This window comes from Saimiri boliviensis, chromosome X (assembly GCF_048565385.1).
Source record: "Saimiri boliviensis isolate mSaiBol1 chromosome X, mSaiBol1.pri, whole genome shotgun sequence".
Classification (NCBI taxonomy): Eukaryota; Metazoa; Chordata; class Mammalia; order Primates; family Cebidae; genus Saimiri; species Saimiri boliviensis.
In genome coordinates this window covers 12,269,314-12,293,982 of record NC_133470.1, presented here as the reverse complement: position 1 = coordinate 12,293,982, position 24,669 = coordinate 12,269,314, and the positions used below count along the sequence as shown (strand labels likewise).

General features: G+C 38.6%; 1 protein-coding gene across 2 annotated transcripts in view; it reads right to left on the bottom strand.

Moving 5' to 3' along the window:
• BMX (BMX non-receptor tyrosine kinase) overlaps positions 1-23,088 on the bottom strand; it is a 59,975-nt gene extending 36,887 nt beyond the window's left edge. For both annotated transcript variants that reach the window (XM_039475357.2, XM_003920341.4), the window contains exons 1-7: positions 22,947-23,088; positions 15,081-15,227; positions 14,123-14,227; positions 11,709-11,790; positions 7,064-7,183; positions 5,328-5,392; positions 399-640 (exon numbers count right to left, since the gene is read on the bottom strand). In XM_039475357.2, the coding sequence (XP_039331291.1) occupies positions 399-640; positions 5,328-5,392; positions 7,064-7,183; positions 11,709-11,790; positions 14,123-14,227; positions 15,081-15,227; positions 22,947-22,949 (764 nt within the window). In that variant the 5' untranslated portion in view covers positions 22,950-23,088. The remainder of the gene's footprint in view (positions 1-398; positions 641-5,327; positions 5,393-7,063; positions 7,184-11,708; positions 11,791-14,122; positions 14,228-15,080; positions 15,228-22,946) is intronic.
• Between the last annotated feature and the right edge of the window lie 1,581 nt (positions 23,089-24,669).

Genomic DNA, 24,669 nt, shown 5'->3' with positions numbered 1-24,669 from the left:
GCCATGGCCTTGCTTGAAATGCTGTTTGTCATTTGGCTAGTGATGCTGAAGCACATTATAAAAGTAAGCCCATCCTAAGCTCTTTCATATAAAGGATAGATTTTAAAGGTTCTGTATTCTTTAAATGTGGAGATATTTGGGGGGAGAAGGAGGAGAAAGGGAAGGGAATAAAATGATCATGTATTACTGAGATCATTAGATTGGATAATCTAAATGGAAAATCTATGCTTCTCAGTGCCAGTGGGGCCACTGCTTCCCCAGGCTTCTGGCTCAAGCACTGAACATTTTCTGAGAGGACAGCCTCAGGCCTGGATCAACAGCTTTGAGGCTGAGGTCCAGGACAGTGGGCTAGTGTCTACTCTACATGCTGGGCAGCCCGTCTGAAAGCTGGGGATTACCTTTTCAGTTTTCTTACTTGCCACCAGTCAGGGCAGTCTTCTCTTGGAATATACTGCATGTGGACGTTCGGCTGGCAGCTGTAGATTTTCTTTGAGTCGCTGTCATATTGGGCTAAAGTGGTACTTGAAGACGGTGGCTGGGAACCATAGTTTTTCTTTGAGTGGTTGTCATATTGGGCTAGAGTCGTACTTGAAGATGGTGCATCCATTTTGAGAATAGGAACTGCCCGAGGTATCTTCAGCTTTGGAGGGGAAGAGATTTTAATAATCACAGTGAGACACAGATTTAGGAACCGGGAACTGACAACTAAAGTGTATCAGTCCTTGAAAGAGAGAGAAAAGAAGGAAGGAAGGGAGTGAGGAAGGGAGGAAGGAAAGAAGTGAAGAAAGAAGAAAGGTATGAGCAAGGATATGGAGTAACTGGAACTCATACTTTTGCTGGTTGGAGTATGAAGTGGTACAACAACACTGGAAATTTGTTTGCAGAATCTACTAAATCTGGGTGTACATCATACCCTATGACTCATAAATTATATGTATATATACCCAACAGTGAAACCAAAAGACCTGTAAAAGAATGTTTATAGTAGAATTATTTTAATCAGATAAAAACTAGAAACTGCCTACATGCCCATCAAGAGGATAAAATAATAAGCATGTGGTTGTTGAAGGCTGAATAATGGTCTCCAAAATGTGTTCATGTCCTAATTCCCAGAACCTGTGAATACCTCACATGGCAAAAGGGGCTTTGCAGATTGGAATTAAGTTAAGGGTCTTGAGATGGGGTGACTATTCTGGATTTTATGGGAGTGGGCCTGATGTAATTCAAAGGGCCCTTATAAAAGGGAGATAAGGTGGTCAAAGATTAGAGAGCCATGAGAATGGAAGCACAGGTCAGAGAGGAGAGGAGCTGTGACCTTTTGGTTCTGCAAGGCAGGGGAAGGAGCCAGGAACCAACGAGTGTAAATACCCTTTAGGATTTGGAAAATGCAAAGAAACAGATTCTTCTCTAAAGCTTCCAGAGGAAACATAGCTATGCAGACCCATTTTAGACATATGATCTTCTGAACTATAAGAGAACAAATGTGTATTGCGTTAAGCCACTAAATTTGTGTGGTAATTTGTTAGAACAGCAATAAAAACCAATACAGTCGTATATTCACACAATTGAATTCTATACAATGATGACAATAAACTACAACCACATACTAAAAAAATTCTTGTAAATTGTAAAAAAGAAGACACACAATAAATGACTATACACTTTATGATTCCATTCATATAAAAGTCAAAATCAGGCAAACAATCTATGATGTTATAGATCAGGTTAGTAACTACTCTTGTACGGTAGTAGTGACTGAAAGGGAACATCAGGGTGTCCCTGGGGTTCTGTGATGTCGTGTTTCTTTATCTGAGGGTGGATTATAGAGAAGTGCTCAGTTTGTGAAAATTCATCAAGCTGAACACTTAGGATTTGTGTGCTTTTCTATGTTCATGTTATATTTCAGTTAAAAATTCACAACATGTATGTGTGTGTACATGTGTGACAGAGAGAGATGCTTTTAATATTTTTTCATACTGTATTTTACTTTTTTCAGGAATTTCATTTATTTGGGGTTAAGGCTTTGATGTTCTGGAAATTTTAGTTATGCAGGACAGTATTATTTATGAGCTGTGTGATAGGCTATCTCCAAAGAAAAATGTACTGGGAAGTTCCTTAAATGGAAATCATTTAAGGAAATCGCTTCGAACAGAACAGCTAGACAGCTGATTTTCATTTCCTCCATTCAGAAAATAAACCCTCTACTTAATACTCTGGTAAAAAAACAAATAAACAACAACCAAAAAAAAAAAAAAGAATAAGAAAGAAAGAAAGAAAAACATACTTTACATGATACCCTCTCTGATCCCTGGTTCATTTGGGCAGCTTATAATCAAAACAGGCTTATGGACCCTTAGCCACTGATTCACCTAACTGATAATGTTCAATATATCACCCAAAGAATTTCCTGCAGGAGACTAGATACAATGGTTTCTGGCTCTTAAATTATCTTCTGTTCTTAGAGTTGTCGAAAACAAACTTTATTGGTAATTCACCATTTTTAAAGTGCAGAATTCAGTGACTTTTGTAAATATATTAACTTGTATAACCATCGCCACAGCCCAGTCTTTCCATCACTATCCATCATACCTATTTGCAGCCAATTCTCATCTCTACTCTGATCCCAGGCAACCACTGATCACCCTTTTTCTCTATAGATTTGCCTGATCTGGACATTGCTCCTAGGTATTTTAGAGGACCATACTTTTCAAGCTTCAAGACTGAAATGTATTTTCAAACCCAAACAGCAATGTTGCTAATAACAAAGTAAAAACTCCAAACCATTATAATTGTTTTCTAGGGCTGTTATGACAAATTACTGTAAGTTTGATGAATTAGAACCACAAAAATCTATTCTTCCACAGTTCTGGAGGCTAGAAGTCTAAAATCAAGGTTTCAGCATTGCTGTACTTACTCTGAAGCCTCTAGGAGAAAATATTCCCTTGCCTCTCTCAGCTTCTGGTGGTTCCAAGTTGCTATGGTTTGGATATTCGACCCCTCCAAATTTTATGTTGACATGTTATCTCCAGTGTTGGAAGTAGAGCTTAACAGGAAGTGTTTGGGTCATAGGGGCGAATCCCTTATTAATGACCTAGTGCCATTCTCATGGTAGTGAATTAGTTCTCATTCTATGATTTCCCATGAGAACTGGTTGTTGAAGAGAGCCTGCCATCTCCCTTCCCTCTCTCTTGTTTCTTCTCTCTTACCATGTAATTTCTGCACATACTAGCTCCCCTTCCCTTATGCCATGAGTGGAAGCAGCCTAAGGCCCTCATCAGATGCAGATGCCAGTGCTATATGCTACTTGTACAGCCTGCAGAATGGTGAGCCAAATAAACTTCTTTTCTTTATCAATTACCCAGCCTCAGGTATTCCTTAGTAGCAACACAAACGGACTAAGAAACAGGTGTTCCTTGGCTTGTGGTAACATAAGTCCAATCTCTTTCTAGTTCTTCACATGGCCTTCTCCTCTGTGTAACTCTCTGTGTCCTCTCATCTTTTTACTAGTCATTAGATTTATGGCTCACTCTCATCTTGTGTGATTTCATCTTGATCTTTAACTAATTTTATCTGCAAAGGTCCTAGTTCCCATAAGGTCCCATTCTGAGGTTTTAGATGGATGTGAAATTTGGGGGACATTATTCAGTCTACTACAATAATGAATTATTTTTGTCTTTCATGTTGATTCACAAAAATTATATGGCTTTTACTTAGAGAGAAGTAAGTGTATGCAAATGTGTGTAGCTGAAAATAAGTACCCAAGACACCATAGACCCAGTAGGTGAATGGAGATGTCCCCTTGCTTTCAGATGAGCTTCCAGAGAACCACTGGGAAGCCATTTTGTATGTATCCTGCCATTTGAGGAGGTTCACATCTGCCTAGGAAGCCTAAAAGCAGGAGGCTGTGGCTATGAACCCAAGAAAGCAGAGCAAAAAGAGAGAAGTAGTCTGTACTTCAAGAAAGAGCTGCAGACAGCTTTATTATTAGCCAGAGCAATCAAGGTTTTGTTTGTTTTCCTATAGGCCAACTCCACCCTTGGGAAAAAATTGGCTGACAGCCATCTTACAAGGTTGAGGGTTGAAAAGCCAAGAGCTGAGGATCAAGATCTCTCCCTGTCATAAAATTACATGTGGATCTGCCCCTCAGTAGGAAATTCCCAAAAGTCTCCCATGAGATAAAGAATTAGTGCTGGAAAACTCATTCAGATACCACCACCACCAAATCATGATAGGACCAGCTACATGTGAGTGTCTTTTTTTTTTTTTTTTTTTTTTTTTTTTTTTTTAATTAGACCTCATCTTCCTTGAACCTAACTCTGAAAGGATCATGAATACCAGTCCCTCCAAAATCCCTTCCCAAAAGCAGGCTGCCAGGTATGCAGGCCCAAGCTAGGTGAAGGATGTTTAACTTGGGATCATGTTTGCAGTCATGTGATAAATAACATTGGATGGAACAATTCAGAGGCGTTCTCATGACAAGTAATGGGGACATTTTTATCATTTGAGAATGATTACAAAACTATGGAATCTGGCAAAGACTCTATTTGGAGGCGGGGAAAAAAACCCACTAAATAGTTTTGAAGGGATAATGGAGAGAAAGAATTATGTTGTTTTCTGCTTTTGTCCTATAGAGTTTTATTTCAACACCGGGATACTTCCACAAACCAGTATTGGTCATGTTGGTGGTAAGGAAAGAATGACGGCTAATAACAGCTGCCTGTTATGTGTGATGCTATCTTAAGGACCTCTCCCACATGCACACATTTTTTTTGATGACTATTTATGGGCTTACTAGTTGGGAAAAGACACAATAATTAAATACAAAAATATAAGATATTACAATGGTTCTATATTTGAACCCACTATTCAATACCACCCATAGCTATTATCTAGAGCTCATGTTTTTTTCTCTCTTTGCTGAGAAGTCTAAATGAATTCCACATTTTCTAGTCTCAAATCTGGCAACTCTTGGTTTATTTAATAGATCCTGACCATAAAAACCTTTTTTTTTTTTTTGAGACGGAGTTTCGCTCTTGTTACCCAGGCTGGAGTGCAATGGCATGATCTCGGCTCACCGCAACCTCCGCCTCCTGGATTCAAGCAATTCTCCTGCCTCAGCGTACTGAGTATCTGGGATTACAGGCACGCGCCACCATGCCCAGCTAATTTTTTGTATTTTTAGTAGAGACGGGGTTCCACCATGTTGACCAGGATGGTCTCGATCTCTTGACCTCGTGATCCACCCGCCTCGGCTTCCCAAAGTGCTGGGATTACAGGCTTGAGCCACCGCGCCCGGCCAAAAAAACCTTTTTAAAATGTTGACTTACCACTCTGTCTGGGAAGGTAGGAACTCTGTGTTTCTCTTCATTGACTGCAATATGTAGATCAGCATCTGAACATTAAAACAAAGTAATATCAGAAGGAAATTTAAACAAAGCAAAGAGAAACACTCAATGTTATGAATTAAAAGAATGAACCAGTTTGTGTGAGCAGTACTCTAGATTAAGTGAATCCAGACACAACATCTGGATTGATTCTGTAGCTTTCCTATGTAATGCCTAACTCTGTGTAGGCTATGTATCTTGGAAAGAGAGTGAATAAAGACATCTTGGACAAAAAGAAATAAAGACACCCAACTTTTTCTTTTAGTTGCTATGCCCATGGACTTCCCAGTAGTTCAGCAGAAGAAGCCAAGGGAATAAATTTTACTTGGGCAGATAGACAGTATTATAGCTGCTCAGAAGCTACACCTCTACACTCTGTAGTTTTTCTCAGAGGCACAGCACCTGTGGCACCCACATGGTGAATGTCATCCAGACAGAGCCTAGGAAGGCAATTCTAAGGCAGTGCTCTCTCTGACCTTTTTCCTGCTCCTTCCAGAAACTTAGGGCATGGTCAAAGCTGGAATCTGACCTGCTAGGTAATGATAACAGACCATAGATTAAACTACTGGGGAAAATGATTAATACCATAAGGAGACATTACTCCTCAGACATTACTCCCTTTCCTTACAGTGGAGGGAAGACCCATGTGCAGTCAATCTGTATAGTTCATTAAATCACTATAAGTCATGAGTATAAAAGCAATGTAATCTAATTAAGATTAATGAATATTCATTGTATAGTCTAATTAGGATGTAAAACACAATGAGTATTTGTTAACTGGTTTTGGGAGGTAAAATGACCAATATTAACATTAACATGATTGTTGGGTATCAATACTGTTATGAGATAAATTTTAAAAATATTTCATGTGCCTGTATCTTTTCCAGTTCATGAAGTTCTATCCTGTAGCTGATCTCATTCAATTCTTTAAAGTCATTGTAATCCAGGCTGGTAAAACTGTTACCAAAATAAGTTTTCCCATTTTGTATTTATCAAAAACTTTATGTTAAATAATTTTAAACTTTAAATATATATAAGTCCCTCTTGTTCCCTGGGAATACAATTCTGGATAGAATCTGATTTCACACGAAGCAAGCCCTTTCTGATGTCATTAAGAAATTAACACACATATTCAGAATGGCAAACTCCTTTAAATATATATTTTAAAACTTGGCCATCATTTTAGTATATATGGTGATAAAAAGTATTACTTAAATTATATCTTTCTGTATATTTTTTAAAAAGAATATTGTTTTTCCAGTTTATGATTTTTGTAATTTATAAGGAGAGCTGGTTTTCTTATCAAGTTGGAAACCTAGCTGTTTGAACCATGGTGACATATCCAACACATTCTACCTTTTTGGCATTTATCTTGAACCAGGAAAAATTATGGGAGGAAATAACAGCTCATTGCTTGATTAATGATTCAAATTTTAAAAATATTTCTCAAGAAATCAAAGAATGACAGATGTTAATATTGTTATTATCTTAATGGCCATGAGTCAATTGACCCTAGAATGAGATTTCATTTGTGACATAGCATCTGCAAGGGTGAATTTTCATGATGCCAACCAATCTAGCACATCTTGTTTTTTGGCAAACTCTTCTGGCCTCTGGCAGGTTTAGCCTAATGGAGCACCATCCACCCAAGGTCCCATCCAACAGAGGGATCACATTACATGCTTCCCAGAGGGTACATCCTGGGGCTGCTTTACAACTCTGCTGGCAACACAGGAACTTCCCATCCACGAAGAACCCACTATGGTACTTGATCAGCAGGTGGGGGTTACCCCTTATCTCTGAGGAGCAGACAGGAAGAAAACAAGACATTAGCAAGCACTGGCCCAAGAGGAGAAACACATTCAGTAAGTGCTGTTATCACAGAACAATAAAAACCCCATTTGGCCAGCAATCAAGGTAAGAGCAAATAGTTCCCGAAGGATACACGTCTTTCACTCAAACATTAATAAGCCAAAAAGAAAAAAGAAAAGTCTAACCATGAGTATGTTGAGAACAACACAGTAACATATCATTTTTGAAGAAAAAATAGCTAGTAAAATGCAGATACAGATCAGCTTGATGTTAGGATTTTAGAGATATATCTGGAAAGAAAGTGAGTGGATTATAGCACATAGTGTTTTCCTGTGGCAGAATGGGGAGTATGGGGATAAATTTTAGCAAAAAGTTTAAAAAAGGCCCAGACAAACATACACTTCCATCTACTTTGCATTGTGAAAATTTTCAAATGTACAGACAAGTTTCAAGAATAAGATTAATACAATGAGCATCCATATGCCTTTTACCTAGATTTACCAATTATTAACTGTCACATTTGCTTTATCTTTTTCTCTCTGTACATATATATTATTTTTTAAAATTTTAAAATCATTATTATATTGTGCTTAATAATTTGCAAGTAAGAAGTAGATGGTATGACCTAAATAATGTCATCCTTAAATGCTTCCATATATAACTTATATTAACAAGGACATTCTCTTATATAACTGTAATACAATTATCAAACTCAGGAACTTTAACATGGATACAATATTATTATGATGATTATTTATTTTGAATTTTTAAAATTTTATTTTACTTTGATTTCTGTATGTGCAGATCATACAGGTTTGTTACATAGGGATACATGTGCCATGGTGGTTTGCTGCATCCGTCACCCCATCATCTAGGTTTTAAGCCCTGCATGCATTAGGTATTTGTCCTAATGCTCTCCCATCCCTTGCCCCTCACCCACTGACAGGCCCTGGTGTGTGATGATCCCCTCCCTGTGTCCATGTGCTTTCATTGTTAAACTGTCACTTATGAGTGAGAACATGCAGTGTTTGGTTTTCTGTTCCTGTGTTAGTTTGCTGAGAACGATGGTTTCCAGCTTCATCTATGTCCCAGCAGAGGACATGAATGCATTCTTTTTTTAATGACATTTATTATTTAATATGTATTTCATCTTTAAAATTTTTTAAATTATTCCAATAATAGCCTTAATAATCACTCACTTTTTTTTCTGACCAAGGATCCAATTCAGAATCACACATGGCACTTAGTTTCCCTTAATTTACAACAGTTTCTTATCCCTTCTTTGACTTTTGTGACTTTGACATGTTTATACTAAGGAATGAATGGTTTATGGGGCTACTTTCCTAGGAATATGTGCATATTTTAAAAAGCCGCAGGACTAGGGCAATGTATAATTCAAATAAATGAAATTGTAATCTATAACAAATTAGCCTCTTTTGAAATACAACAGAGAAATCTACAAGATCTTAGTATATTTTAAGAAATCTTTAGGTGAGAAGGCCTGGTTTTATGTGTGCCTTTAACTCTTTCCCTCTTGACTTTATGTTCATCTTGAGGTTTCCTTATGTTGATCCCAGGAGAGTTCTGCTTCTTCTTTCCAGGAATTGTATGGAGATAATACTTTGCTGGGTCTTTGGGAGGCTGTTAGATAATGTATGTAAAGCACTCAGCAGTGTTTGGCCCAGAGTAAGTAGGTGTTCAATAAACAGTGGACTTTAGTGATATCATTCCCTTAATTTAACTTAGTTCAGTTTAGCTGAAAATGCTGGCATTAAAAAAACTTTATAATGAGAATTAAAGGGAAATTGTGATAGAAATTACGAAAAGCAAAAACAGTTAAAATTATAAAACATATTTCTGATTTTGGTCCCAAACAGCCATTGCAAATTCTTGGACACAGTACTTGCCTTCCTGCTCTCTAAACTCCTGGTCTCCATGTGTTGGGATTCCTATTATTTCCTCATTACATGGATTTAGTTTCCTGGTTTACTAGTTCTTTTCCCAACCAGATGCAAAAGTCCACATTGTAACAGTCTCACCACCTTATAATGACCGTAAGAGGAACTTATAGATTCATATAGCTATAGGACTTTACATTTACATATTTTCCTTTACATATATCCTTTAATTTAATCTATTCAAGAACCTAAGGGGTAGCTATTGTTATTACAGCTCTCACAGAGCTGGGCAAACTGAAGTACAGAGAGGTAGTACAACTTGCTCAAGTTCACAAGCTTAATAAATAGCTGATCTGAGACTCAGCCTCAGGCTTTTTCTACTACATTACAATGTACAGATGCCAACTTCTCTGTCAAACCCCCTTCTGTTTTAATTTTTTGAAGGAAGGGCACATTTTTTCCACATCTGGTTAGCTGAATTCAGAACCATGATAGTTGACACTCCTATGTCACCACTGAATCAGCCCAAATCTTCCAAGTGTGGGTTAACATCTGGAAAATTCTGTCTTAAGTGTCTACCTCAGTTTATAATTCTTGAGCCAAATAATAGACACAAAAGGCAGGAGGAGTCATCGTAGCACAATGAAACTTTGTAGGGGAGAATATTTGAGCAGGAGGACCTCTTCGTTTTCCTGCAGCAGGTTGGTTGGCCAACTTGATGGCAAATCCCACTCACCTTCTTTCTCACTATCTTCCAGCACAGAGGTTGGAAAAAAAAAAAAAAGATACTGTCTTCTAGTCTCCTTGTAAGGATTAATGGCCATCAGACATAGTTCTGGATAATGTGACATAAGCACAGGTTTGCAAGGAGCTTATGGGAAGGCTTGGAATCTCTCCAGCAGCCTGTAAGGATAACAGAGCAGAAAGCTAGGAGGGGCCTGCATTCCTACTGACTTCATTGAGTTGCTGCACTAGCCCTTGACTGACTGCCTACCTTTGCATTTGTTACTGGGGGAGAAGAACAAAAGTCGATTTGTTTCAGCAACTGTTTGATGTCTTTTTGCCTGCGGCCCAAAGCATCACTAGCTGATACAAACCACTTTTTGTGCATATGGCAGCTGTCGTGATGGAAACGCTGCAGTTTTATGAGGGGCTAGGAGATGGGTTTTTGCTTCTCTCTCTGCTCTTCTTTTACATTTCATATGTCTTCACGTGAGCTTCTCAGGCACATGAGATCTAGCAGGGCATGACCAAGAGCTGCACACAGGACATACTGCTCAGGAAATTCCGTCAAAGGAGACTAAATGGGAAGCAGAATCTTAGAGCTCCTCCTAGAAACCCTACTGTAACCACAGTGACTCATGTTTTTGCAAAAGGTACTTTAATATATTTATGAGTTTCTCATTTATGGCCCATGACTGCTCTAGGAGAAAAGAAAGGTAATTTTTTATTTGACAGATCAGGAAACTGAAACCCAGAGATGTTAGGTGATTTTATTAGGTGACAGAGCAAAGCAGGACTTTAAGGTAGGTGTATCTGACTCTACTGGGGGGGCTGCCTTTCTCATTTCAATGAACTGGTGGTGAATAGAAGGAAGCTTCTGTCCCCCAATGGACCACTTGCTACCTGCAGAGTGGGTTGCTAAACCTTTTTATGCAAGGAGAAAAATTCAGCCCTATGTGCGAAAAGGGTGTATTTGAATCAAAGTGGAGCAAGTGTGTGTAATTTGAGGTGTACCGAGAAAGAATCATAATCTAAAACTTAAATAAAATAAAATCTTCCTCCATCTAGGAGCATAATACCTGAAATTTCACAAATGGAACCATTCATTTGAGTTAAATAATTGTCCTCACACCATTATCCATCTTTAAAATATCACAGAGGGAAATACTATAGTGCTAAATTATTAACAATGATTCTCTCCCTTCTAACAAAAGTTATTACCAGGGCAGCTTAAAAAATCACTGGATAAAAGCTTCATTAAATCTTCAGTTTTGCTTAGCATTTACAATGTATTGCTTAAAAAGTCAAGTTTAGGGAATTGTATTCTGTGTCCCTCATTACTGTACCTATGACATTTTAAAACTTGACTTGTCTGAAAAATAGAGAATAATATTATTCCTTTCCATAGAGTTGTCAAGAGGGTTACCTAAGAAAATATTTTACAAGTATTTGATAAAATAGCTGGCAAATGGAAATGCTCAGTATAAGTATTAGCTGTAACTTTCTATAAACATCAAAAGTCTGGTACCGGACTTGACATAGCCCCATGATGACCTAGACTTTCCCCTGGTAAAGGCAAGCATACTGAGTGGAAAGCCGGTGGCCTGGCTTCCCCTAAGCTGCTGGGAAAGCACAATACTGGCTCTGTGTGGGACAGGGAATTCGATCCACAGGCTTCCTGTGTGTAACAATGAGAATGCAAAAATGAGGATGAGTCTGACACATTCACTGAGGTTGGTAGGAAAATCAGTAGATTGTTTCTTGGCACTGAGTCTTTTTACTGCTATCTTTCCTCCACCAAGCCTCAAAAAAAAAAAAAAAAAAAAACTCGATGACTCTCTTTTATGACATTTTTTGACCTCCCTCTTTCAACATTTCTTTTCTAAATTACCTTTTTGTAATGCTTTCAACCACTGACTTCGGCTCTCTTCGTTTGATGCATAGACATAGAGAAGCCCATCTTTATAGACAATCTGGAAAGGAAAATATTTGGTGTGTTTATATACAATTGTACCATAGTTCACTTTGGTGCACCTGAAAACTTTTTGTCATCCAAAAGAAACTGTGAGTTTGCTTATATAATATACATCAACTCTGGAATTAGATGAAAAAAAATCTGCTTAAAAAATCCTCTATCCATCAATTTGTTTTATCCCAGACAGTCTGATACGTTGGAAAATTATGGCAATATGCCCCTAATAGTAGTGGTGAACAATGAGTTCTCATCAGAGATGCCTCAGACCATGGATAATTATAATATGTTAGACATTACACACGTCTTAGGATCGATCTGGTCCATTCGCCTACCCAGTGCATGATTTCCTTACAGTCCAATGGAAAATGTTTAACTGCTCTATCTTTAAAAATACCTTCAGGAATGGAATGTTCTTTACTTTGCTATGTCATCTCTGCAATATCCATATATTCTGATCATTATACAGTTTATACTTACATTTAGTAAAAATATGTCTCCCCGTTACTTCCATCTGTTTCATCATGTGGCATCCCAGGAATCCCCAGAATATATCATTTTCTATTTCTTAAGACAAATGTTTAAATGTTTGAAGATTACAATATCTTCTCCAGATCCTTCTCTGGTTTATTCAACTCTTGTTGGTAAATATTCACAACATTTGTTAAACACTTACTAGTTGCTGGGCTCTTTCCTAGCTACTTCAATATTTTAATCTTATTTCAACTCTATGAGAAATAAAAGTTGAGTATGTGTTTATGGCTACACAAGTATAAATGGTGGGACTAGGAGCTCTGTGGGGCTCCAAAGCCTGTGTTTTTTTGACCACCTTAGGCCTTTGTGAGGTGAGTTTGCAGCATCTTCCATGAGCATGCTGTCCCCTGGTTTCTTCCAATTGGGTAATTTTTTTCAATTAAAAAATGTTTATGTAGAGATGAGGTCTCACTATGTTGCCCAGGCTGTCTTGAACTCACAGCGTCAAGTGATCCTCCCTCCTTGGCCTCCTAAAGTGCTGGGATTACAGGCATGAGCCATTGTGCCTGGCTTGGTAATACTTTTTCCAAATGGGAAGTATAGTTTGTTAATCAACTGGATTATTGTATTTCATTTTTAGCCACAGCTTCCTACTACTAGCACTGGGTAGTCGGGCCATCTGAAAGACAATCCATCTACCTTCAGATCAGAAAGTTAAGTTTTTATGATATAAGAAAAGTAGGGGGCTGGGCACAGTGGCTCATGCTGTAATCCCAGCATTTTGGGAGGCCGAGGAGGGCAGATCAAAAAGGTCAAGAGATTGAGACCATCTGACCAACATGGTGAAACCTCATCTCTACTAAAAATACAAAAAATAGGTGGGCATGGTGGCGCACACCTGTAGTCTCAACTACTCGATAGGCTGAAGCAGGAGAATCAATTGAACCCAGGAGGTGGAGGTTGTAGTGAGCCAAGATCACGCCGCTGCACTCCAGCTTGGTGACAGGGCAAGACTCTGTCTCCAAAAAAAAAAAAAAAAAAAAAAAAAAGAAAGAAAGAAGGAAAAAAAGATAAAGAAAAGTAGAGCATGACTTAGATTAGGGCACTTCCAAAAGGTACTGTCAGCATACACTCCATAGCATATCATTGTTTAAAATACTTCTGGGTAAAATGAAAACTCCTTAGTATGGTCACCTCTCCAGGCTCATCTCTTTCACTGTCTCATGGGCTTCTTTATTCATAGGGACTACTTAGTGCTCTCTAAACATGTCATACTATTTCACCCATCAGTGCCTTGATACCTGCGGCTGCTTTTGTCCTACTGCCCTTCTCATATTGGCTGAGTTAAATTTTACTTGTCCTTCCCATCCTGAGTGTCACCTCCAATAGAATATCTCTCTAGCCTCTTGGAGTGAGAAACGAAGCTTCCACATCCTGAGACTCCATGGCTGCACTCTGCCGACCTCCATCTTAACAGTGCTTTGTAATGGTCTGTGTATTAGTCTATTTTCCCAGTTCCCTATAAATGCCTTGGAACAGGGGCAATGTTTTATTCCCCATAGTATGCCTATTACTGTGTACCACATCAGAGACACTCAACAATGTTTGTTAAAAGAGATTATCAGACCTGAGGCAGGTCAGGTCTCTGCGACTTACACTTCCCTTCCCTCCAGGGAAGACATCTTGGTGGACAGAATTTTAGCAAAATGCCCAACTACCATTTGGGAATATTCCAAGCCTTCTTGTTGTCTTAATAGATTGTTTTGAAATATCATTATTTTTCCTAGACATACTGAGTTCACAATAGAAAAATTAAAAGAAGAACTATCCACCCAATGCAATGTCGTTCTTCCCTTTACCTGAAATGGATACTGTCTCTCCACAGGCGTCTGCTCCTCTAGATTTACTTTCTCCACGCATCTGATTTTCTTAATTTCAATTGATCCTTTTCTGCTGCCCCTTTTCTGAATTAAAAAAACAAAATATAAGATACTTCATGCAATACATCATGGTGTACAAGGAAAGATAAAGCTCAAGTTATGCTTGAGAGGGAGATTGGGGTAGGGGGTGGGCAATGGAGAACCACTTCCCATTACTCTATGATAGTCAAAATCCAATGACAACAGAATCTATTCCTTGAGTGTGGACACAAACCCATATATTCCGGTGGTTAATAATCTTCTTTGATTATCTTAAAATGTGTTCCAAATCACCTATCATGTGGTTAATATACTCAGGAAAATCAAGATTTAACTTCTGCAAAGCATCTTCATTTTGGCTGAATCTTATGACAGTATTTCAGTATTTTTACTATAGTAGAATTCTCAACTGTACAGGAATAGTCTTATTTCTAGCATTGTTTTAAGGCAGTGTTTCTTATCCTCAGCACTATTGACATTTAAGGCTGGGTAATTTATTTGTTGTGAGGACTGTCCTGTGCACTGCAGGATGGTTAGCATTCTTGGCCTCTACTCACTAGATGCCTTTAGCACTTACTGTTCCTGTCCTCCAGCTGGGACAACCCAAAATATCTCCAGTCTTTTCCCAATGTCCACTGGGGAGCAAAAATGCCCTCAGTTGAGAACCACTGTTCTAAAGTTCTAATTTGCCTTAGTAAAGTTAACTAATGTTTTAAAGTCTTTTATCTTGAATCCATTATACCTTCGTTAAGAAAAGGTCATGTGACGAGTGCATAGAAGTGGACCTTTACTGTGTAAGCTAAGAAACCTGACATTCTCTCATTATGATCAAGTGCTTTGTGGAGACTTAGGAAAAATAATAAATTGTATGAAAACAATAAAATAAATGATGTCTCACCATTTTGTCATATTCATAATAGGAAAGATTTGTCTTGGTCAAAACAAAAAGTCGTTCTTTGTAATTATTTGGTGACATTTTCTTCTTTTGCTGTGACCTTTTGAGAAGAAGTTCTTCTAGAATAGGTTTTGTATCCATATTATCATCCTAAACAAAATAAATAATTAAAATGAGTATTTGCAGCATCTAGGTAAGTTCTCTTTAACCTTCATATCATTTCCTCAACTATTTTGTATTAAAGAATAATATAAATGCGAATTTTTTAAAAAACGAGACTGATTTAGGATTATAAAATAAATTACATAGTACCTACAGTTTTTCTACTGCCTTTGCTTTGGGTTTTATAAATATGTTGATTTTTAAAAAGCACTTTCTGCATTTGACTCCTCCCACCGTGGATAATAAATTCATCATCTTTGCACCATTCTCCAGACCACCTTATCAAAATGCTCTGTACTCTTTAAACATTTTGTATGTGTTGGTTTGATTGAATTGGATATGATAAAACTTTTAAAAAATTAACTCCAGACAGCTCATAATTTATGAAGTAATGGCCAGTAATTTGATCAAATTATCCAAACCACTATGAGGCACTGACGTTATTGTCAATAACACCTGCAGCCCTGATCATGACCAGATCTTTAACATAAAGGACACAGGTATAATTTTCAATATCTATGAGAATTTAAAATCAAAGTGAATGCCTAGGATAGAATAAAATGAGGGAGACGTATGAGGGTGCAATAACAGATGCTATCATCAAAAGAGATTTAAAAGAACCGAAAAAATGAGTAAATTTACAAAATAAAAAGACCCTTGCTTTTTATTCCAAAATCATGTAAAATATTAAAACAAAGTATTTCTGAAAAATAAATGAATTAATTTTCTAGTTTGACTAAGATGGTTGCTTCATCCCTCAATCTGTTATCAGCTCTCCCCATGAAAAGTAGCAATGTTGAGCAGTAGGCCAGAGAGACAAACTTTCTCACGTTCTTCTTTGCTTTGTGAAATTGTATCATTATTTGCATTCACATGCCCAATAGTTAAGATCTTTCTTTATTGATAATCTGAAGGTTTCACTCACCTTAGACTCGCCACAGCCAAAGCATACGTGTTGGTCCTTAACTTTAACTCTCAAGCTCTAAGCAAAAAGTTACCGCTTTGAGGCACCATCACTCATATTCCCTCTAGCTATCTCCCAGGGACATGCATTAAAAAGAAGATATTTGCATCCCACTTATCAGTCTTGATCAGGAAGCACTCACACAGGCATTACTCTGTTTGCATGAAGGCGGGCGCTAAGTGAACCCATCCAATCACTAGAGAGCACTTCTCACTGGCCCGTGAGTATGATGGACTCACTATGGCAGAAGAGTGAAATTAAACGGAGACTAAGAAATATAGCCTGGCATTGAATAAACCACAGTTGGCTCCAGCCAGCTTTCCTCCTGACATAGACCACACAACTCTTAAAGTGGAATTAAGAAAACCAGCTTTTATTATTTACTACATAAAACAAAATATTATTTGTTAATTTCTAAAATGTCCTCCAAGGGCATTATTTGATTTTTAGACAGAAGTAGTGGAAACCTTATCCATTCAATATAATAAAGTCCTGGTTACTTTTTGCTTGGGATATTGTTTTAGTTATTTTAAAAGGATAATTCTTTTGCAAAAGAAGAATGTGTTTCTTTAGAGTCCAGTGGGTGCTATTTGCCATGGTCACTGGCTTCTTTGCCCAGTAAAGACAGTGCAGAGATCAGGGTACAGTAGAGCCTGCAGGACCTACAGAGGCAGGTAGCATGCCTTCCTTTTATATATGCTTCCATTGTGAACTCTACATATCCACGTGCTCAGATAAGTTTATTTTCTACAGAATTTGCTCGGAGACTTACGGAAATAATGAAGGTCTAGTTTTTGTGAGGGAAAGCCTCTTTTAGGCAGGCAATATCACACTGGACATAGTTTTAGGGTACTTATATATTTCTATTTTTACTAATGACGCAGAAGGAGAAAACTGTGAAAACTCTTGTCAGTTTTTTTATATCCATAGCTGAAATGTCATTCCTCAAAGCAGAGTGCTAATTAAATAGATCTGATTAGTTGAATAGAAAATTTACTTTTTAATTTTTTTCAGATGCTGAATCAATTTATGACATTAACATTGTTTTAAAAATGTGAAAAACCGAATGTTCAAGTAACTATTTAGTCTTTCCCAGTACTATGTGCCAATATACATACTTTTCTGTTTATAGAACTTTCACACTTAGGCAGGGCACAGTGGCTCATGCCTGTAATCCCAGCACATTGGGACGCTAAGGAGGGAGGATCGCTTGAGGTCAGGAGTTTGAGACCTGCCTGGGCAACACAGCAAGATCCTGTCTGTAGAAAAAAAATTTTTTTAACAAATTAGCAGACATCGTGGTGTGCATCTGTAGTCCCAGCTACTCGGGAGGCTGAAGAGGGAGGATCATGCCACTGTACTCCAGCCTGGGTGACAGAATGAGACCCTGTCTCTAAAAAAAAAAGAAAGAAAGAAAGAGAAAAATTTTACGTGTATCACACTAAAGATGAGAATTTTTAGAATTTTGTATCAAAAAATAATAAGATGAGTCACAGAGACCACTGACAAATTCACAAAGTTGCCTCTGTATATGGAAATGAAGAAGGACATCGAGCAAAAAAGAAGGTATTGAACCCTCAAGCACCGTCTCCAGTAAACCTACAAGGGCTAACAAGCATTGTTGCATCTGACGAAATGTAACTTGTGAAATTTCAACATAATTGTTCATTTAGAAATCCTCCCCTTTATACATTTTTTTGCTTTCATTTTAAGATGCATATGCAATATGTGTTTATTCTATAAAGCCCAGAGCTACAGACAGGGAAAAGAAAAACACAGCACATCTCTAGATGTTTTTCTTTTGAAATATTTATGTGCACATGCTTATTTTTTCAAAGACAGGTTCACGTACTGTGTACGTGAGTCTGTAATCTGTTGTTCTCATGTAATAAACACCTGAAGCCACACATTTTTGAGGTACCTATCCAAGAGGAACAGTCCTTCAAAGCTCCACTCCCTAATCTGGACTACTGAAGCTTCCTAACAATCTTGAAGAACCTCGCCTTGATGACTCAAGCTGTTTTCATTTCCATATCAGTTTCTTCTAAGACAAACCATGTGGTTTCTGCTCAGGCTTGGACTTGCCTTTCTCCTTTTATTTACTTCTGTCCCTTCCTTATACTTCTTCTTTCTCCTCTATATGGGCTAGATTCTAATTTGAAAACATTTATATGGTATCTCTTGATATAGAAGGGATAGTTGTTGGATAGTAGTTGGATAGCTGCTGATGATTAGTTTTTAGAAATGCAGTATCTCCGCCCTTGTATCTTGACAATAAATAAACAGGATTCACTGTTAAGTGAAATGTGTGTCCAACAAATAGCAAACCCTGCTCTTGTTACCCTTATTTAAGGAAAATTCAGTTGGGAAAGTGAAACAAAAAACCTTTTAAAGTAAAATGAGATCCTAAACCCAGTCAGTATTAATAAGAAATCTATTTCCATAGAGAAGCTGGTGGGATTTGGGTGGACTCTCATATTACCACCCACATAGAATAGACATATCAATTTGCTTACCAAATAGCCCAGGCTGCCTATTTTCATAAACAGATGAAACTAGAAAGAGATTAAGGCACGGAGGAGACAAAAAAAAAAAAACCTGGCAGAAATCAATATAGTATTTCTTATAAGGAAGCTAGCAGTCATTAGATAACCTCTTACATACATAAAAGGTGTATGTTGAATTAACATGACTTGTAATCACTATAGTTATTTAGGATTTATAAGGAAACAATGTCATGAGAGTAAGAAGTTCAGGCTGGCAGTTCTATTTGGCACACTTGATTTTGAACCTACAGTGTGTCCAATATTGAGTGACTGATTCCAGAAATAAAGATCAGTTGTCAGTGGCCCTGAGTGATGATGTACAAGCTTGAGAGATAGGCTGCTTAACGAATTAATATGCAAGATTGCTGTGGGGTGGCAGACTCCGAAGGCAGGGGGAGGTTACAGACCTGTCATTTATAAGCTGTACTACCCTGGCCAAGCCCCTTCCCTGCACTAACTTTCAGTTTTCTGATCTGTAAAATAAAATAGGTAACAACTCTCTTACTTTATGGGACTTAAACGAGAAAACTTATGTGAAAGTACTTGGCACACTGTGGTTACCAACTATGCTTTAAAAAAGAAGAGATGGGGGAAAATACAAGTGCTAGAGTAGAGTCCATTCACTGTGCTATGAAAGGGCCAAGGAAGGAAAAGTTGTTTTTTTCTTAAGGTAACCAAATAATGTATTTTAGAAGGGAGCACATTGAAATTAGACTTTAAAGGATGAGAATGATTTTACTTATAATGATCCTAGCCAATGTTTAAGGAGGGCTCACTATGTGCCAGGCTGTTTAGAGTTTACTGGTCACAACTGCTCTATGGAGTAGGTTATGACACCTTATGTGGTAGGCCAGAACACCCCCATCCTATGGGATATTTTGTGATACTCCCAGCCCATGGGGTAGGTTGTGACACAGTCACCCTATAGAGTAAGTTGTAACATCCTTTCCTGCTAATAGATTATGGAGCTGCAATAAATAAATAAATTGCCCAGGCCACACTGCTAGTGGGTGGAGCTGGATTTGGATCCCGTCAGTCTAACTCCACAGCCCATATTCGTGACCATGATATTAATGCTAGTGAAGGGCATGCCTGCTGTGTGACCCTCCTAAATCAGAGAATGCTCTCATTTAAATACAGGAAGGCAGTCATAGGATGTCAAATCTGATAGGAACCCTAGAAGCCATTTAACAGATGTAACACTGAGCCCAGTAGCCTAGGTGTCTTCTTAGCTAGTACTGTTAACCAGTGACCTAAGAGGCATGGTCCTGGGAGCCAGCTTCATGTGTCCTGCCGATACACTATCAACTCCATGATGGCGGTAAACAGAGTAGGAGATATCTATGTGTTCAGCCAAACATACTACAGCTTTGTTAAAGGACATAGTTTAGTGAGACCACCCATAAATTTGAGCCTTATCAGACACGTGCAAGAGACATTTTACCGAAAATATCAGAAAGATATTGTTACCTATAATCTTTCCATAGGAATCTCCTGCTGAAAGGCAGTGTTAAATAGCAAACTTTGAACCCACGTTTTCAAAATAGCTAAGAACGCACAACTCAAAAGTTGGAATAAATTCTCAGTGGTACAGAACAGGAGCAATAGACAAGATACAAAGGGAAATAGGGATCTCTAGTTAAATGGCCATTGGATAGTTCCCTCAACCAGGTAGTGTATTCCCTGACTGGCTCAGGGTGGTGCCTTTAAAGATTTATCCTTTAGAATTGAGAGATAAGGATAGCAATTCCTTACCCCTTGACTTTGTTTAGTTATCCTCTCTTACTTTACATGCCACGTAGCTGAGGATTTCGGTAGGTGTCAAGATGTTAAAATAACACGTGTAGTAGGAAGGCAGTAGAGCAGGAAGGCTGGGAAAGAAAGGAAAGATGCTCCAAGTGGGGCGGGTTCTGGAAGGGAAAATGGAGGGCCCTGTGACAAACTTGATCTTCAAATATTTGCCAAATGCCAGGCCTGCTTATCTTCCTGCTGAATAACTGCACACATTGTGATGGTAAGTTTAAACAAGGACAAAAAGTTTGAGAATCAAGTAAAGTAGTTCAAAAAAGTCTTATGACACTGGCCAAGGACAAATCCTGGCTTCACACAACCTGACAGATCCTCATTTTACATGATATTATGTAGGAGAGGGAAAATTAAAGTTGATTTTGGCATGATATGGATAGAAGTCTTTTAACATTGACACTGTAATTCTCAGCATTTTGGAGCATCATACCTTAATTGCTCCAAAATGAATGTATAAAAACCAGACACTGGGAAGATCACTTTCTCACAAAGAAGGCAAGAATCATAATGCTAGTCCTGTTGGAGCCAAGTTTTGCTTTAGGTGTGAGATTAATTATCAGTGCCCCATAGAGCTTTTTTTTTTTTTTTTTTTTTTCTTTTTTCTTTTTTGAGACGGAGTTTCACTCTTGTTACCCAGGCTGGAGTGCAATGGCGCAATCTCGGCTCACTGCAACCTCCGCCTCCTGGGCTCAGGCAATTCTCCTGCCTCAGCCTCCTGAGTAGCTGGGACTACAGGCATGCGCCACCATGCCCAGCTAATTTTTTGTATTTTTAGTAGAGACGGGGTTCCACCATGTTGACCAGGATGGTCTCGATCTCTTGACCTCGTGATCCACCCGCCTCGGCCTCCCAATGTGCTGGGATTACAGGCTTGAGCCACCGCGCCCAGCCCCCATAGAGCTTTTCTAAGTCTTTTCTTCTTTTCAGTAACCTCTTTCTTTCTGCTCCCTCTCTTCTGCCTAGGGCACTCTCTCTAGGCATCTTTCTTAGGAGAAAAGCAAAAAGTAATAAATCCATGAGCTACCATCTCCTGCTGAATTAAACATGTAGCACTGCTTATGTGATGCAGGTTGGTGTGAGTGAAAGCACCAAGCTGTGTTTGAATCCCTGCTCTGTCTCTGTGCAACCTGTCATGTTACTTAATCCAGCTAAACCTCAGCTTCCCCATCTGTAAAGGGAGTAAAACAATAACCACTTCAAAGAGTTACGAGTAGTCAAGAGAAAATGGCAGCCTAATGCCCATCACCCTAGTAGATATTCTCAAAAGTTATGTCCCTTCTCATTACTCCATAGGCAAAGTTTTTTTTTTTTTTTTTAAAAAAAAGACCATAGAAAAATTAAAGAACTAAAGAAATTGAAATGATAATGATCCTTAATGATAAAATTTTACTTCCCATCCCTCTGTTCCCAGCTCCTGAGGATAGGAGATAATGGGAGACAGGAAGACCTCCTCATGTATTGTCATGTCAACAAGCACCAGTCCCTGGCAGGTTTGTCACAGACTTTCCATCCTGAGATGACTTACTATAAAATGAAGTTGAACCAGCGCCTTAGTGACTGTGTATTTGTGCCACCATATTTCCTACAAATAAATACTTGGATGTGACTCAAAATGTGGTCCGTGCAATTGCATCACCCGGGTGCTCATTAGAAATACAGACTCTTCAGTTCCCACCCGAGACCTCATGCAGCCAAATCTTCATTTTAGCAAGATTCCCAGGCAATCCATGTGCACAAGAAAGCTTGAGAAGCACTTACATCGATCAAAGAGTTTGTACTACTTTTCAAATCCAATAAAATAATTGTGGCCCAGAAAATCTTTCAAAATTATATGAATGTGAGTGCAACTGCATGGTTCCCCTCCCTCCCATCTATCTCCATCTAAAATACACTACGCGCTTGATTTAGGGAGACTTCAGGAACCTAAGAGCAAATATTTGTAGCTAAAGTAACACCATAAAAACAAAGTTAAAGAAGGTATAAGGAACATTTCTACGTCTCTTTGGAAGCAGTTATGAGGCCAATATGAAAGGCTGTGGAAAGGCAATACCTAAAGACGAGAATGGAGAAAGTTAGCAGAGAGTACAGCACAAAGCTAGATAGACCTAGTGGTGATATACACAGAAACTGATAGCTTCTCTAACTGAGATTTTGAGCAAGGAGTGAATTTATGGTGAAATTACAGCAGTTTCATCCATTGGCCTCTAAATTACCTAATCCCATCTAAAGTCCCAGGGGAAGCCCTAGCAATTTCATATTCAAAATGTTGCACTATTTTTCTTAAGGTGAGCTCCCCAAAGTTTGTAAGCCTCAGGCCCCACAACACTAGGAACTAAACTTATTTTCCCCATAGAATATGACACTGAGTAGCCACCAGCCGCTTAAACGCACCATCTCGGCTTGTTCGTGCTTGCCTGGGTCCTGCCGCGTCGGTTGGTCTGCTCTTGCAGGAACAAAGCCCCAGCTGTCCTGTTTCTAGCAGAAGCAAATTGTTTCACATTTTCCTGGCTGCTGGGTCAGAAATGGCTACATTACTCAGTGCCCCCAACACGTTTATTGTCCTACAGAGCCTTACACAATCCCACAGGAAACCACGCTCAACACTTAGCCAACACTTGTTGATCTGATTGAACGCAACAAAAACGGAGACAAAAGCATATTTCATAAAGGTTCCAAATTTGATAACTATAGCTCCCACTTTTCCCAGGCAGCTCTCGGGTACATGTGATAACCCCTGCCTTTGTTTCTAGAGCGCTATGCTGGAAAGGACAAGAAAATATCTCGGCAAGCCCGGACTGCTGACGCTGACTTCTCTCACACGAGCCAGGAAACCATTAGGTAATGCCAAAGCACACAGAGAATAAGCAATGACACTTAAACACTTGGACAAAGGAAGACCAGAGAATATGTAAGAACAGTTAAAATGATGGGAAAAGAGTTTATTTATATAGTTTAAATTATTAAGAAATCCAGAAATGGAAAAGAGATTGTTTTTGCTAATGTATGGTACACCCAGATCACAACGAAAAAGTGTGTCTCTTGACATCATTATGACAGCCTCATAACTTTTGGCTTCCCCTATTCCACCATTTTTCTCTGGTGCATACTGGCTGGCCATTTGTAATAAATCTAAGGACATATTTTATATCCTGCTATGGATAGCCAAGAAAAGGAATCATCCTTTTGGCATGCATTGACACACTGTGCTTACTCATAAATTGTTGATTACTGCAACTTATTTGTTAGTATCTATGATGTGAAGAAGTCTTGGATTGGCAGAGGAGAGTGAAGCTACTAACTTTCAAAGAGGTTTTCTTTTGAGTATACATGGAATTAGCATTATTTCTATTCATTCTTTCAGTCAGGTCTTATTTGAGAAACTGCCATGTGCTGAGCATTCTGTTAGGGGCTGGACACACAAGAACCTACAGAAGAGAGGCAGCCCACATCTTCAAGGGGCTTGTGTATAGAGTGGGGAGAACCACAAGTAATGGTTTAATTACAGTAGAGTATGGGAAAAATAACTTGGGAGAAATATTTTTTAATATTTCAATTTGGAAACGAATTTGGGGAAGGGCAAGTAGTCCTTCAGAAGAATTCAAAAGAGTGGAACTTACATTCTGGTAGCAAATTAAAACCACTGATGGGTTCCAAATAGCTCTCCATTCTTTAGGAATATAGTAGGGAGTCATTCAAACAGTTAAGGGTGAAGCAGGGCAACAGTAGCATAACAACGGCCAAATAAATTAATTCTACACTCTGCTAATTAATTTCCTTTTGCACATAACGATTTGTATTTACTCCACCACTTATATATGATAATATGGCAAAAGTTAGATTCTACAATAAAAAGTAAACTTAGGGTAAGGGAAGGAGGAGTTGGTGATGGGGTTTGGCTGTGTCTTCACCCAAATCTCATCTTGAATCAGAGTTCCCATAATCCGCACATGTTGCGGGAGGGACCTAGTGGGAGGTAATTGAATCATGGGGGTGGGTTTTTCCTGTGCTGTTCTTATGAGAGTGAATAAGTCTCACCAGGTCTGATAGTTGTATGAAGGGCCGTTCCCCTACACACACACTCTTGCTTGCCACCATGTAAGATGTGCCTTTGCTC